The sequence below is a fragment of the Anabrus simplex genome, chromosome 1, assembly GCF_040414725.1.
Source record: "Anabrus simplex isolate iqAnaSimp1 chromosome 1, ASM4041472v1, whole genome shotgun sequence".
NCBI lineage: Eukaryota > Metazoa > Arthropoda > Insecta > Orthoptera > Tettigoniidae > Anabrus > Anabrus simplex.
This window is the reverse complement of record NC_090265.1, coordinates 107,426,651-107,443,440: the sequence shown is the minus strand read 5'-3', so window position 1 is coordinate 107,443,440 and position 16,790 is coordinate 107,426,651. Positions and strand designations below refer to the sequence as shown.

The 16,790-nt window shown below is 40.6% G+C and overlaps 1 protein-coding gene across 1 annotated transcript in view; it reads right to left on the bottom strand.

Annotated features, from left to right (window-relative positions):
* Window positions 1-12,239: 12,239 nt before the first annotated feature.
* LOC137502947 (uncharacterized) overlaps window positions 12,240-16,790 on the bottom strand; it is a 260,809-nt gene continuing 256,258 nt past the window's right edge. Inside the window, exons 3-4 of the mRNA XM_068230180.1 lie at window positions 13,960-14,011; window positions 12,240-13,877 (exon numbers count right to left, since the gene is read on the bottom strand). Coding sequence (XP_068086281.1) covers window positions 13,778-13,877; window positions 13,960-14,011 — 152 coding nt within the window. The 3' untranslated portion in view covers window positions 12,240-13,777. The remainder of the gene's footprint in view (window positions 13,878-13,959; window positions 14,012-16,790) is intronic.

The window sequence follows — 16,790 nt, the reverse complement described above, 5'->3', positions numbered from 1 at the left end:
CCTAGAATATTTGATGACTACAAACCTGAGGATGAAAGAGTACGAAGACGACGCGTAAGAAGAAATTCATGAAAACATTATAAACGGTTTGAAAGTTTTGTTTTTCAGTGTTATGAGTGTTTAAATATATATTAATGAGTTCAGGTGACACTTCACGAGATTATGTGCCGAGTAACATGTCGTAATTTGATACACTTCACGCATATATTCACAATTAGGAAAACTAATCAATTTTTTACCATAAAAATAATTAACGGGAATATAAAATTAGCAACAACAAAATAATATGAATTTATTTGTTGCCTAACAACTTAAAGATAAATGAAAATCATTTTCTAATGTATCTTAGAGGTGAAGCTTCCACGGTGTGTAGAGTTATTTAGTTTATTTTCCGGGTTGAACCGTGTTGTTGTTTTCTGTACATTACGTACAGTTTGCCAACGTTTCGAATACATTGTAGTATTTTCTGTCAAGGCGACTGAAACACCCCTACTCGATCCGAGGAAATAAGTCTCCCAGACAGCAATCACACTACAAAGTTCGAATACTGCAATGTATTCGAAACGTCGGCAAACTGTACGTAATGTACAGTAAACAACAACACGGTTCAATCCGGAAAATAAACTAAATACACTGAAGAAAATGGAAATTGCAACACACAGAAGGAGTAGTGCTATATTGCTGCAATTGAACATGCAGGACGAGTGTTCGGTTGTGATTCGATGATTACAATTTTAGGTCCCTCTGACCGCAAGTTTCGACAACAATCAATACAGGATGTGCCCACCACGAGCTGCAATACATTGATGAATTCGTCGAGACATGAAGTCAATAAGGCCCTGGATCGCTTCCTGAGGAATTGTGGCCCATGCTTGCTGCACTGCACGGGTCAGTTGTTCCAGAGTTGTGGGTGGCTGAGGACGGTTGGCCAGTTGTCGACCCATCATGTCCCACACATGCTCAATAGGACTGAGGTCCGGGGATCTGGCGGGCCATTCTAAGGTTATGATGTCGTGGAGAGCTTCTCTGGAGATACGTGCAGCGTGAACCCGGGCATTGTCCTGCTGAAGCATCCCATTAGCAATGTTCGCCATCATAGGGACAACCACTGGATTGAGTACCCTATCAACGTACTGTCGAGCTGTCATAGTGCCCTCAACAAGCACTAATATTGTGATTTCACATTAAAGCCAATAGCTCCCCAGACCATAATGCTTGGTGTTGGCTCTGTGTGCCTCTCGACAACAAGATCTGGGCGGCCCCTCTCCCCGGTACGTCGGCGCGCATGATTCCGGCGATCACTGCGGGCAAGACAGAAGCGCGATTTACCATTTACCACGACCCTATGCAATTCGTCGACCTTTCTCGACACCAGGCCAGCCTTACACGTCGCTGTTGTGAGGTCAATGGAACACATTCTGCAGGGACACGGGCTCGTAAGCCAACTGCACGCAGGCGATTACCAACTGTTTGTTGCGTAACGTAGGGTGCCACAGCTGCTCGAATTTGCGCTGCTGTTGCATGGGGCTCCATCCGGGCCATCCGAATGATGCGGCAATCCTCTCTCACAGTTGTCTGTCGCGCTGGGCTTGTGCCAGGTCCACGAGTGTGGGTAGCTTCATTTGACCACTGCAGCCATACACGTTGTACCGTAGATGTCCGTCGGCCAACACGTGCAGCGACAGTCCTTAGCGATAATCCAGCCTCACACAGCCCAATTATTCCAGCCCTTTCAAACGGCGACAGTTGTTGATAGCGTGCTCTTCTCTGTCGTCGAGGCATGTTTGACGGGGAACACTTCACTGCACAGACTGCAAGTCAACTACGCTACACCAGAGTCCGTATACTGGAGTTGATTCCTCCGCGACCAATCACGTGGGGAGACCTGTAGCAACAATCCAATAGGCCTGAAACTTTGATCGTTTAGATATCTACATGACATCGTCCCATATCTTGAAAATCAACACAAACCACTAATGCCTTCATGGTGTTGCAATTTCTATTTTCTTAAGTGTAATTTTCTAATGTAATTAACCCAGTACCATCACCATTACTGGGTTTTCAGACCACATCTATTGATGATGATGCTTGTTGTTTTAAGGGGCCTAACATCGAAGGTCATCGGCCTCACCACATCTATTCTTAGTTATCCTTGCAAAGCTGAGTGTACTCCACTCCATCTATCACAGCGTGATTCAAATCGTACATAGTACAGCTGTTAACTCGAACAGCAATTCAATGCAGGCCGTCATGTGTCCTACATCTATCAGGTTGTCTTGCAATGTGGCCTGTTCAGCTCCAATCGCTCTCCTTCACAGTAGCAATGACATCTTTTATACACGTTTGAAATCTAATCCAGGCAAGAGGAAAGTTAACTTGTCCAGAACGAAAGATAATACAGGGTTACTATAAAATAATCATTCGATTTCAAAACACACTATTTTTCAAAGTATTAATCATATAAATTTGATATATGAACCGTGAAATCATTAAGTTTTTCTCACACACTACAAATGTTCTTTGTGTGCCCCTTTGGTCATACAACACACGTCTAAGCGGTAACATACATTTTGTAGCACTTGCCTGTCAATGGTCATCATAGCAGCAGTGATGCCCATTTCCTAAGCTGAGTTCTACCAGTGTTGTTGGCGAGTGGTGTTAAGTAAACACGGTACGTAACACATACTTTTGCAGCTCACCGGGCGGCTCCGGGCAGCTAACCTGCAAGTGAGCCGAGTAATTGCCCTGAGCGAGATAGATATGCTGAACAGAAAGATCAGGCAGGTACTCACCCCAAAGAGCAACGTGGAAAATACTGTCTCACCTAATTCGCGTGATAAATTTGCATTTAAACATAAAATTGAAATAAAATGGTGTACGGCTTTTAGTGCCGGAAGTGTCCGAGGACATGTTCGGCTCGCCAGGTGCAGGTCCTTCGACGTGACTCCCTTAGGCGACCTGCGCGTCATGATGAGGATGAAGTGATGATGAAGACGACACATACACCCAGCCCCTATGCCAGACAAATTAACCAATTATGGTTAAAATTCCCGACCCTGCCGGGAATCGAACCCGGGACCCCTGTGACCAAAGGCCAGCACGCTAACCATTTAGCCATGGAGCCAACATAAAATTAACTTAATTCACACTTAAACCAAACCAAACCCCATGGCACTACAGCTCATGAAGGGCCTTGGCCTACCAAGCGACCGCTGCTCATCCCGAAGACCTGCAGATTACGAGGTGTCGTGTGGTCAGCACTACGAATCCTCTCGGACGTTGTGCTTGGCTTTCTAGAGCGGGGGCGCTATCTCACCGTCAGATAGCTCCTCAATTCTGATCACGTAGGCTGAGTGGACCTCGAACCAGCCCTCAGGTCTACGTAAAAATCCCTGACCTGGCCGGGAATCGAACCCGGAGCCTCCGAGTAAGAGGCAGGCACGCTACCCCTACACCACGGGGCCGGCATATTGACACTTAAAAGTAAACGAAAATAAATATTTTTAACATTTAAACGAACAAATTTCGATGTTTTCGATGTTAACACATTTATAAAGAAAGGTAATTATTCTATCAAAATATAAACGTAAATTATATTTCAACCCATTAAATCAAAAATAAAATTTCCATATTTTCGATGTTAACACAATGTTAAGTAAAGGATTCTTATTTTAATGTATAAAAAGTAATTGTTTTTATTTCACAAAATCAAATATGTAAACGGAAATGATTCCTTCTCACTAATTCAAAGGAAATTTAACACAAACAAGTGTAAGTATTAGTTTTTCCTATCTCACAGAATCCAACCAACATTTAGGTATTTTTGAATTTAACACAATTTTCTTCATGTCTTTGAAGTAGAAACTTAACTCTCGTTTAGTTCACTAACAATTTTCTTGGGTTCTGTCAGATTTTTGTGGACTGCGCACGAAACTCTCCCTCAATCTCTCCACAGTTTCTCAGACACGCTTGGTCGACGTGTGCTTGTCAGCTTACACATACATGTTTACATGGTGGTTAATTTATGTACTCTCTTCGCAATGCACACTACACGCTAATAACAGATGCACTTTTCGCATACTCCAACACACAAAATCCCATTGTTGCATTGGTGCCATCGTGCACGGCACTGAGCTTGTACTGTCGACTGACGTGTCACGATGCAAATTTGGCGTATTTACTATTCTTTTCTAGTAACCGTGTAAAAAAAAAACGCCTGGGTCGACGGGATCACACACTTTAAAAGATGCTGAGAACGATTCGTGGGAACCCGACAATAAGTAGCTTTATTGGGCACTTTTCCAGACATGCAACTGATACTTACGATAGTTTTCGGGGGATTTAAATTTAAGTTTCTACAGCCTGTCAAAACACGAAATATAGCACACTGAACACTTAAATAATTATTAGCAACATAATGGCATGTTTAATTCTACAAGAACATCCTCAGATTCTATCAATCGTGTGTACAATATTGTTTACGTTGTGTAAACTTTTCAATGATTGTGAATGGATGATATTACGAACAAGTGTGATAAATTATACGCAGTCCGTTATTGACACGTTAGTATTATTTGAGAACGTTTTCTGTACTTAACTAGCTTCACGTCAGTTGTTACAGATCACTGGCCTCGATTGTGTCTTGCTAAAACAAACAGGTCTGTAGGGGAAAGTAGAGGGAACTCATCTCTGTTCGGCGGAGCGAAATAATAATAATTATTATTTGCTTTATATCGCACCGACACAGATAGGTCTTATGGTGACGACGGGATAGGAAAGGCCTATAAGGCGGAAGCGGCCGCGTCCTTAATTAAAGTACATCCCCAGCTTTTGCCTGGTGTGAAAATGGGAAAGCACGGAAAACCATCTTCAGGGCTGCCGAAAGTGGGGTTCTAACCTACTATGTCCCGGATGCAAGCTCACAGCTGCGCGCCCCTAACCACGCGGCCAACTCGCCCGGCGCTTGACATGAATGTTTACTGACACTATCACTTGGCTGTTCCTACTTTTCAGCGGCCCGTAACACTTCTTCGAATGCTCCCTAAAAGGCATCGCCAAGTGTACTCCTGTCTGTTGTACTCCTGTACTGCCGGTTCGCGTAGCCTTCATAGTTCACGAGCGGTTTACTCTTAGTCGTACAAGAAACTTTATAGAGCACTGCCCAAAATTCACTGCAGAAAAGTTATACGTAGATGTGAAGTACTACAGGAAGCAAATTCCAAACCCACCGCTTCGTCATCAACTATTTGTTTCATTTCATTTCTGGAAAACACCAAAACAGTTGCGGGAATTCGTGAAGCACGAAAAACCGTTACAAGTGCGCTGTAGGACCAGAATATAGGAAAGCCGTCAGGCAACATTCCATTTGAGCGGAATATTCACAACATTCCATTCTGTACGCAGTCCGTTATTGGCACTTTAGTAAAATTTGAGAACGTTTTCTGTACTTAACTAGCTTCAGGTCAGTTATTTCAGATCATTGGCCTCGTTTGTGTCTTGCTAAAACAAACAGGTCTGTAGGGGAAAGCAGAGGGAAAACACCACTGAACCCACTTCCCTTAGAACCACTCAGTCCATTCTGTAGGCTGTTAGTTTTATCGCTGAAAAGGAAGTCATAAAAATCACACTTGAATTCATTACTGTACATTTATTTCTCCCAAATATCATTATCTTGCTTTCATTTTCTACTACATGTAAAGAGAAATAGACTTAGCCACGTAGCACTTTTTTCTCTCCTCCGCCGCCTACAGGGCGCCTCGATGTAAAGAAGAGCTAACATGAGGTGAGTAATAACTTACATATCCAATATTTATTTATGTTTAGGAATGAATTATCACAATATATATGTAGATTACCAGTCTAAGTATACGCTGCTATAATGAGACTGAGGTGGTATCTGAGTCATTGAGCGTCTTCACCCACTCACAACTTTACACATTTAAAAAAATGCTTAATTTGATTACCGGAAAAGAAAAAGCTAGAGAAGAAGACGCTCCCATACCACACATTAACTCGGAAGCGCTGGGAGTTCGTAATAAGGGATACGAACTCGTGACCGAAATGCCAAACCAGTCTGCTGCCAGGAGGATCCTATACCAGCATAGGAGTACAGCACAAGACAACCAGAAGGAACCGAAGACTCAGGAGGAAAACTGTTTTAGACGAAAGCAGTATTAAAACTGACAGTCGGAAAACGATATTTCAGGCGAAATAATTACTATTCTAGATGGTGGAAAGGGAAGAGATACCTTACAGATTTATGGCAACTTTTTCATGGACGAAACCATTACAAGTTCAAGCAGACAGTTCTGCTAAATTAGCACAATTCACACTGATTTGGGGAGCAGCAACGAAGAGACAAACATACATCCGATCGTGTTTGCTTTATTGCCGAAAAAAAAAAGTCTTTCACGACATACTAGAAGCTGTGCTAGGTTGAAAGTCCAAGATAGTTAATGCAAATTTTAAAGTTGCGGCAATTCCAGCTCTCAAGGAAGTGCTGTTTCCTTCCATTGTAGTGAATGACTGCTAATTCCATATGAAGAAATGCCCATGGCGGAAAGTCCAAGAGCTTGGCTGAAGAAGACAATACTGAGAAAACGACACTCGTTATCATATTCAGATGTGTCCAGCGTTGGCATTCTTTTTTTTACAAACATGCTTTACGTCGCAGCGACAGATAGGTCTTATGGCAACGATGGGGCAGGAGAGGGCTAGGAGTTGGAAGGAAGCAGCTGTGGTCTTAATTAAGGCAAAGCCCCAGCATTTGCCTGGTGCGAAAATGGGAAACCACGGAAAACCATCTTCAGGGCTGCCGACTGTGGGGTTCGAACCCACTATCTCCTGAATATTGCGTTGGCTTTTCTCAAACATGAAGATATAATAGAAGGTTGGTTAGAGATCCAATTGCAGAGTACCCCCAACGCAAAGTTAACGGAGTTTTTCGATTATTTTCTCGAGGGATGGTGTAGGTGTAGCGTGCTTGTCTCTTACCCGCAGTTCAATTCCCGGCCAGGTTGGGTATTTTACTTTGATCTGAGGGCTGGTTCGACGTCCACTCGGCCTACGCGATTAGGAGCTATCTGACGATGAGATAGCGGCCCCGGTCTATAAATCCAAGAATAACGCCCGAAAGGATTCGTCGTGCTGACCACACGACACCTCGTAATATGCAGGCCTCCGGGCTGAGCAGTGGTCGCTTGGTAGGCCAAGGCTCTTCAGGGATGTAGTGCCACGGGGTTAGGTTAGCTTAGGTATAACGTAACCTACCCTACATTCTAGACATTCTTTGCCTCAGAGTAACCTCCAGAGTGTTTAATTTAGAACTAAAGAAGAGTGATTTGACGTGCTTTCACCAAAATTTGAATTAATTTAATAGCGCGAAGGGGAGAGAACGTTTCAGGTATGTTGAGATCGTTGAGGATGGTTGTTTTTCCTTCCTTTTCTGCTGTGTGTAGATCTGTACTGATGGTGGGAGCTGTCATATTCGTGTTCTCCGAAGGCTGAATGTCGAATGTATCAAACAACAATATTGAGTTCTTTGTATCTGGTGGGGAATGTGTTTGGTTTGGCCTATATATGTTGCGTTACAGTTTGCTTCTTGACATTTGAATTCATAAACTCCTGATTTGAAGGAAAGGCTCTTTTTGTTTTGGCTGCATTTGCTGATGTGTCTTTGTAGCATGTTGTTCGTTCTGAAGTTTACTTTTAGGCCTTGCTTTTCGAAAAAGTCTGCTATCTTGTACGTGTTCTTATTCACGTAATTGAAGATTACGTATTTGCTGTATTCAGATGTGGTTTTTCTTTTAGACATGATATGGGTTTTTTGGGCTTATGCCGTGTCAAGAAAACAAAGCGAAACTCTTTAAAGTTTCCCAGAGAACTTTGCTCCGCTTCTTCAGAAGAAAATCTCGACTGTTTACGAGGAAGACTTCTACAAAACTGAGCATCAGATCAACTCCCGGGGGCAAAGGCGGCCGAACGTATAGCTAACCACTCTACCCCAACCAAGTGCCGTGGTTACGGATAGGGGAAGACTTTAGCTTTCATCCCTTCCCAGAGCCTCCATGGCCTGTACAGAGATGACTTTGCTTGCTTTGAGTAACACAGAAAATGAACGGCTTCCTTCTTAACAACTTTACGGGGTGTAAGAGATAAACATCGTAGAAACTGACTATACATTTCGAGTAGACGTGAGGTACAATGGAACACAGATACTAAAAAAACACAGAATAAGGAGGGATAGAAAGCTGGACCAAACCAGTTTGTGGACTGATGTCTTATAAAACACAATTAAATCGCATAATATATGCTTTCGTTTATACACATTACTTTATATGGTGTCAGCATAGGCACGATCTCTTCATCTTCTTCAGGTCACGACAGTCGCGGGTACAATTCCTCCTACCAACACACACAGACTCACAGTTCTACTACCTGGATGTGTATATAAGGTTAAAAAGATCGAAGATGTTAAGATCTTTGAAAATGTCAATATAGTAGCAATAATGTACAAAAGAATCAACAATTTGGCCAGCGACACAGATAGTTCCTACGGCGATTATGGGATAGGAAAGGGCTAGGAGTGGGAAGGAAGCGACCGTGGCCTTAATTAAGTTGCAGCCCCAGCACTTGCCGGGTGTGGTAATGGAAAACCACGGAAAATCATCCTCAGGACTTCCGACAGCGGGGTTCGAACCCACTATCTCCCGGCAGCTACGCGACCCTGACCGCTCGACCAACTCGCTCGGTAATTCGAAAAATAATTAGTACTGGAGACACAGCAGTAGAATAACATTTACATGAGAGTGATGTTTCCAGTCTCTGAAGATGAAATTCTGCTATCCATCTTTTCCTTTTGCTGCAGGTTTAAGGTCATACTAACACAACGAAGGTTTTCGGTGGCGGAAGTGTGGAAAAGTCAAGGATCTGGAAGGTAGTGGCCGTAGCCTTAATAAGGTACAACACCAGCATTTGCCTGACGTAAAATAGGAAACCACGGAAAACCATCTTCAGGGCTTTAGGGCTCTCTATCTCCGATGATGTTTTTGTGCTATCCCTGAATTACGGCTACAACCACAAACTACATTTTTCGCTGGATAAATCCTGGCCGAAACGCGCTCAGATCAATTCTGCCCCATTCCTGACAAGGTTTTCATAGTTAATTACACTAGTGCACGAATTTCTTCCTTTCAAAGGCGCTTTAGTAGGCGAAGTGTGTCAATATCCATGGGAAAATAAGCTAGTCTGAATATCACTGGAAACATTCTATTATCAACAGAAAGTGAGCAGAAGTAGAAAAGTTGCTTGAAACCTTATCCTAATGAAGCCAATTTCATATTCGGTGTACAGAAGAGATTTTAGTTCGGGAAGTTGGGTCCAGAACATCAGTTGGCCAATAGACAGAGTTCCAGTTTTCCTGTTGCATGTTACAGTTGTAGCCTAAAATACCCATAAAGCCGCTACCAAGTACTCTCTGCATTCGAAACTCCAAGTTTGAGCATGTTATATACCTTGAACAAAGGAATATCTCTCAGCGCTTGCGTGGCCATCCAGATAGATGCATATTCATATAACCTAATGAGATCACACAATTCCATCTTTCGTTAGTCAAATGGCGTTTGCTTATTTTCCTGCTGTTTATAGTTCATTTTAGCAATGAGACGAAGCTCACTGAAGTGGATTTTTTTCTAGATGATTCACATTTCATTATAGGTGTACCGGGCGGTACACCTCCACTCCGCTAATTTAAAATGTGCGCCTGTTGAAACTCCTCTGCTGGAGGAAGTCTGAACTTTATTGACGGTATTAATTTTCTACCTTCTCAGAAGATGTCACTACCTGTAAATTTTGGAGTTTTAGAACTGTGTCATTTTTGATGTGTTTTTGTTTCGCTTGAAGTAAGAAGTGTGAACTTTCTCTTCTAGAGGACACTACTGAAGATCTACGATAGTGCAACCTAGTGCGGAGTCAAAGAACTATTTTGTTGGAGAAAATTTAATTTCAAGAGTTTGTTCTTTGTTAAATTTCTTTCTGTCGTTGTTTAAGTTGGCAAGATTTACCCCTTTTTCCCCTTGTTATGAATGTATCCAATCCCGAAATTCTTCTATTAATTTCTGACCAATCTGGTGTATCTTCCCCCAACTTGAATCTGTTGCGGGGTCCTACCCAATAAAGAGTTTGTGGGAGGGTGTTTTCTTTCCCCTAACGCCTAGAACCTTCCGCGAGAGGATATAAACTGCTGATTTTCGGGTCTCCGGGCCACTTCTGTTCCATCTTTCAGTGCGTAAGGTACACAGCAGGGGGCGGGAAGCGCCTCTTTCTCCGGCAGCGGTCAACAATAAGGTAATGGCCGATTAATAAATTCTTTCTTTGCTAGCTCAGCAGTTTAACTTTCGGGGCGGGTTCTAGGCCTTCCACCATGTAACTTTCCTTTAAAAAGTAAAAACTACTGGTATCTGTTCTATCTTTCAAACGACATACCGGGATAGAGAGTGCTTAACCCTCTCGAGCTCCCACTCACATTGTCTTGAGGTGAATTTAATTTTCTCAACCAATTCTTCCGTAATGTAATGTAAATTGTTATTAAGTCACCTCTGTAGTATGGGATTAGCCCTTGTATTAATGGCCTAGTGCCAAGTAGGTCTTAAGCAAAGTGTATTAGGAGTGCAAATTCGCCTCCTCTCAAATTGTATTTTAGAGGTCATGTATTAACTTTCTTGTCATTTAACAGACCTCAGTAGGTTGGGTATTTTACCCCTGTGTATATGGCCTTTGAGGACAGCTTAAAGGTGGAGTTCGGAGTGGCCTATGATAGGCTTGTATTTTAAGGGGAAGTTGCCCTTTATTGAAAATTGTGTCTCTGCCTCAAGGAGGCTTTTGGGCGTGATTGGAAGCAAATGTTTCTGGCATGTTTGGGGGTTTTCGGCCCCTTTGTTGTATGGTGTTCATTGTAAGGTTGGGCTCCTTGCTCAAGAATTATGTTTCTGACTTTTGAAGCCCCAAATGGGGTACCTATGTAAATGTATTTTTCAATCGTGTTTCGGCTACTAAGTACCTGTTCTATTTTGTTGTTACCTAATTTTGAAAAGAAAATATAACCTTGTTAAACTTTAAAATTAATTTCACTTTAGTAGCTTGAGACCTATTCACCACCCAGCACCTTCTTTCATGCATAACTACCACCAAAACACGGTAACAATAGGTACTCATAAACTTCACATACGCTCGAACTGGAGATTTACCCCAGGGTCTTAAAAGTTCTGATCACTGTTGGGCTTGTACATGGCCACAAATGGGGCTGAATTCCATCCTTTTGAATTAGGCTCAGGAGATCTTTCCTTCACAAGACACACTGGACACAGTGAAATCATACACACTATTATGATGGCACTGTACCTGTATATTGCATCGCAAGTCCCAAAATAGTTCCATGTAACACAGTGCTTTCAGAGTGAGAACCTACAATACAAAGTGGTACACTCAACAAGTTCAATCTCAGGTATCAGTTGTGCTGTGGGGCAACAGTTGCGTTAACAAATTAGTTCTAGAGGTTGTACATAACCACTTGCATTTGTTGTTGTCACTGCAAGTGACTTGGGACATCGTATTCAACAGTTACACTTACTTCGTGTATCTGATAACCTATGTTTGTATGTCAGTACTGGTTAGTTTGTATCTTCTATATGAGGATGGTATTTTCAATTTTAACTTTCTCATTTTAATTAACACATTGCATTAAGGTAAATGAGGGTCCATAGCAAGTGATCACAAATAATTTCTCTCCAGGTCATTTTAATATAATACATAAAATCCTTGTTATATTTTGTATTGAAGTATTATACAAATTACCTCTGAGTACAACTACAAAATGCACACATGTATTAATTAATATGCATAGTGACATTCTTGCACTATCCTTACAACAGGTACATATAAAAAGGAAATTTGCCAGCAAACACTGCAGCCGGCAATAATATCTTAAAACTTTCAACAGGATACTATAGTATTTATGGTTCAATAAGAGAAGAGACACCAACGATCGAAGGGAGAAACTTCTAAACAAAGTCATGTAGGGCTAATCAAATTCGAATTCAAAACATTTATCTTGAAATACTTCATCATAAAAAATTAAAAACATTTTGAATTGTGTAATTTATGCAAGGCTGAAATGAGTAATGGTTTAGGTATGGTAAACGGATTCTGAAAAGTAGCTTGACATGTGTGCTATATACATAATCTTTGTTTTTTTTTTCATCTGCGACTTCCAACTTATCTCTTGCTTCCAAAGCGAACTCAAGAGTAACCTTTACCACCAAAGATTGGTTCAAAATTTATAAATGCTTAATCGGATCATTTCTTTACATAGAGAAATAAAAAGTGCGAATGCTCGAAGTGGACTTAACAGAAATGAACTTGCAGTCAAAACTTTTCTTAAAAAAAGTACTGTTGTTATTGCAAAGAAAATATCGCTCAATTTTACAACAATATCTTCACATTTCAGTAGTTGATTGGAATGGAGTGATTCACTGATTGAAAACATCTCCAAGGGACATTGTAAGAAAATTATTCCCAATAAAAACGAATAGATCTACTTGAATGGCATACTTATCGTTAAAAAAAAACCAGACTCCAATAGGATTCCGACTTGGAATACTTACTACTTAAGCAAATGACCGACTGCAGTTATTGCTTTTAAGAAGATAAGGTATACAATTACTATACTGCTATATTTCAAAAGTCCTGATGCCATAGAAAAAACACGATTTAAAATGAATGGGAATAACATACGAATGGAACATAAGGAATGTGGACTTTATCATCACGCTGAGATCTTTTACTCTGCATTTAAGAGAGTAGTGAGAAAATTAAAAAACGACACTTATTTAAAGGTTGCACTGTGTTATTTTATTAACACACACAAGATTACTTCCACTGTCAACGGTCCAAACGACTATGACAAATATTTGGTCCCAGTGACAAAAAAACCAATATGATCATATATGTGGCACGTTAACAAAGCCTTTCTATAAAAGGACAAAACTATTCGTAAAATCAAAAATACCCCTGCATTAATTTTGAACAAATCCCTACAATGAGATGAGAGGTGAACGAACTTGTGCGTGGAAGAAATTTACCTATGATAGGTTCATCAGCTGTATGTTCTAGCAAATAGGACTGTGTTTCAAATACAAACAAACCTATCGTCTTAAATAACTTTGTCCTATGTCATAATAAAAGTGTGAAAATAGAGAATTATAAGAAAACAAATTCCTTATTTCTAATTAATTTACAAAATTAAATACTTTTTACTTTTATACCTCATTTTAATACTGTTAATAACGTGCAGCGTAGGAGTCACTAGAGCATATAACATCCACTTCTAAGTTGTGATAGATTCTCTCATGAACAGCAAGTACTATCAAGAATATCCCACAAACATTTTTTTTCCTGGCATATGATACCTCACACGAAATAAATGCATACAGTAATTAGTGAATGAACTCCCACGTATCTTTTTCAAATGAGTTATGAGGACATTTTCACTGTCAAGGAAGTTTACTCAATCTTTTACACAAGGCTAAATAAAAACCTTACTGTACTTTTTTCAGATAAAACTACATATAAACATATTTGAAAGCATCAGGTTATACTAATTGCGAAATAAGAGTACAATGTGACATATCAGTGACAATCCAGATTCCTTTTGCTCACCATCTGTTCGAAATAATGTTTACAGTTACAGTGTAGTATAAAATTTACTCTCATTCTGAATATGTTAACAAACATGTACGAAATGAGCGTCGTTTCTAGCGCCGGTATCCGCCGCCGCCGCCACCACCACCACCACCTCCACCACGTCGATTACCGCCTCCTCTCTGGAAAATGGACAAATAATGCTCATTACTATAAACAGAGGGAAGAGAAATACAATATAAGTGCAATGGAGAGTTAACTTACATATTTTGGGTAGAAGTCTTCTTGGCTTCCATGTCGCCGATCAGATGAGTACCTAAAAGTTAGAAAAAAATATGAGTATAATTTCCTAAATTAAATAACATTTTAAAACAGAAGAATACATACATACATACATACATACATACATACATACATACATACATACATACATACATACATACATACACAAACATTCATAAATACATCATAATAAACTGTTAAGCCTTCTCAGTGCTCAGTCTGCAAGCATCTGTGAATGTGCTAAAAGCCGCCACAAGCCTCTATCTATAACTAGTTCTGTAGCCTCGTTTAGTTCCATACCTCTTGCCTTTAAATAACCGAAAACTGAGTTTAACCATTGTCGACTTGATTTCGCTCACCCTCTGTTACCCTCCATGACCGAATCCATTATTCTCTTAGGTATAGGAAGGCGCTAGGAATGGGAAAGAAGCAGCAGTGGCCTTAATTAAGGTACAGCACCAGCATTCTCCCGGTGTGAAAAAGGGAAACCACGGAAAACCATCTTCAGGGCTGCTGACAGTGGGCTTCAAACCCACATTGTCCCGAATGCAAGCTCACAGCTGCACGACCCTAACCAACAACAGAAAATACAAGCAGGCTATATACAAGGGACTTGTGACAACAATAAGCAGTATTAGTTACTACAAACCTACACCACCACAAGAGAACAACAGTGCTTTACGATGAATTTAAGAGAAGTCCATTATTTGCCTCAGTTCGAGCAGTTCACCTGCACACGAGTTTACGTGGAGGGAGAACAGTGTTAATCGTGTATTGTGATCCCCTAATTGCTTGTATAGACGACGGCTAGTCCCATGTCATGCCGGGCGCCATCTATCTCACAAACACTGGAATTAGATTGCCACACCCCGCCACGCCCCCTCGCTCTTCCATCGGCGTGCTTGCTATCTAAACAGCGTTACCTATTCCCCCGGACCATTTAATGCAAATTAAGCAAATTCCATTTCCATGTAGCTCACTAGACTAACATAGCAGTGCCACGATTGGAGGCGATGCATTTACAAGAGAAATGGGAATAAAAAGAGAAAATACAACACTGACATGAAATATCGACTGTTATGATGGAGGGGAAGAGGGGATATTAACTCAGATTCGTCTGCCAATTACTACAAATACAACAAGTCATGCGAAACCATTTCAAAATATGTATTCGTAACACCGTGAGGCGCTCGAAAATACGACAAATTTGATATCTAGTACTGCTTCCAATGACGAGGATTACTATGAAGCGATGAAACTGAATTCTCGGACAATAACGCTGACAAACATTCTCTTTGAAATAGTGCAACGGGGTTCGACATGAAAATAAAATAAAAGCTAGTTTTGGTTCTATAACAGATACAATTCGAGTTGAAACTTTAATTACTGATTTTAACGGGCAGAGTTAAGAGGTCATAAGGCCTGTATGCTTGTTGACTCTTAATATTTGACATTCTACATAACCGAATCATTTATATTAAAATACAGAATTGTCATTAATAACGAGCTAGGGTAGGGGAGAAGTTCCAACATACACCACCAATGTATGCGTCCGGAGAAAGTGACAATTCCAGGCGTGAAATAAAGTTTGTAAGCTTATTAAAATTTCTGTCCGTGTCGGTGTCCCTACCTAGATATTCTGCGCTCCATTTAGCCACACTTGCAACCCGTGGTACGACAGTAGGTAATTCTAATTATACTATTGTATGGGGAGCCTCCGTGGTTCAGACGGCAGCGCGTCGGCCTCTCACCGCTGGATACCGTGGTTCAAATCCCGGTCACTCCATGTGAGATTTGTGCTGGACAAAGCGGAGGCGGGACAAGTTTTTCTCCGGGTACTCCGGTTTTCCCTGTCATCTTTCATTCCAGTAACACTCTCCATTCTCATTTCATAGCATCTATCATTCATTAATAAAATGAATGTAAATGACTGGAAAACAGGTTGTAGGTTTTCATTTTCACTATTGTATGGGGAGAGGGGTGGGGGGGATGTATGGATTCTTTTCATCATGATAGAATACAACTATCGGAATTCTGAATTCGGTTGAAAGCTTGTGTCGATTGAGCCAAAGATCTCTAGTTTAGCGGAACCTTGTAAAACCCACTTACACTCATCAAAACATATTAATCATATACCAAATTCTGTCATGCTGAGGTGGAACCGATAGATAGCCTCAGGTATAGTTATAGATATCAAAAAAGCATTTGAAACAGTGGACTGTAGTATTTTAATCAATACATTGAAAGAAGTTTGCACAGGCCTAAGGGGTGTTGCGTTAGATTGGTCTACAAACTATCTTAAAAGATAGGGATAATCTGTTAACTGTACGATTATTGAAAGTAATTACAAAATTATCTCAGTCAGTATCACACAGGGCTCAGTATTAGGGCCATTAATTTCTATTATTTTTGTTAACGGTATTGGTAACTTAGGGACAGATTACTGCATAACTTTCTGCTGATGATACCAATACATACTACACAGCTGACAACATTCAATAACTTGAACAAAATATGCAGCATGATGCAAATTTAACTGATATTTATATTTGGCTGTGTAGAAATAGATTTACAATGAGTCTGACGAAAACCTATTATATTTTATTTCATAAACGTAAAATTAATTATATTTTAGACTTACAGTTGGCATTTTTGGACAATTAATGCGTAGAGTAAAGGCTGATAAATATCTTGTGCTAATTATTGATGGATCACTAACATGGTACTGTATAATCGAGCCAAATTTATCTGTGACAAACTGATCTCAGTTATCGGCATTCTAAACAGACTGAAATATACAGGTACTCACGATT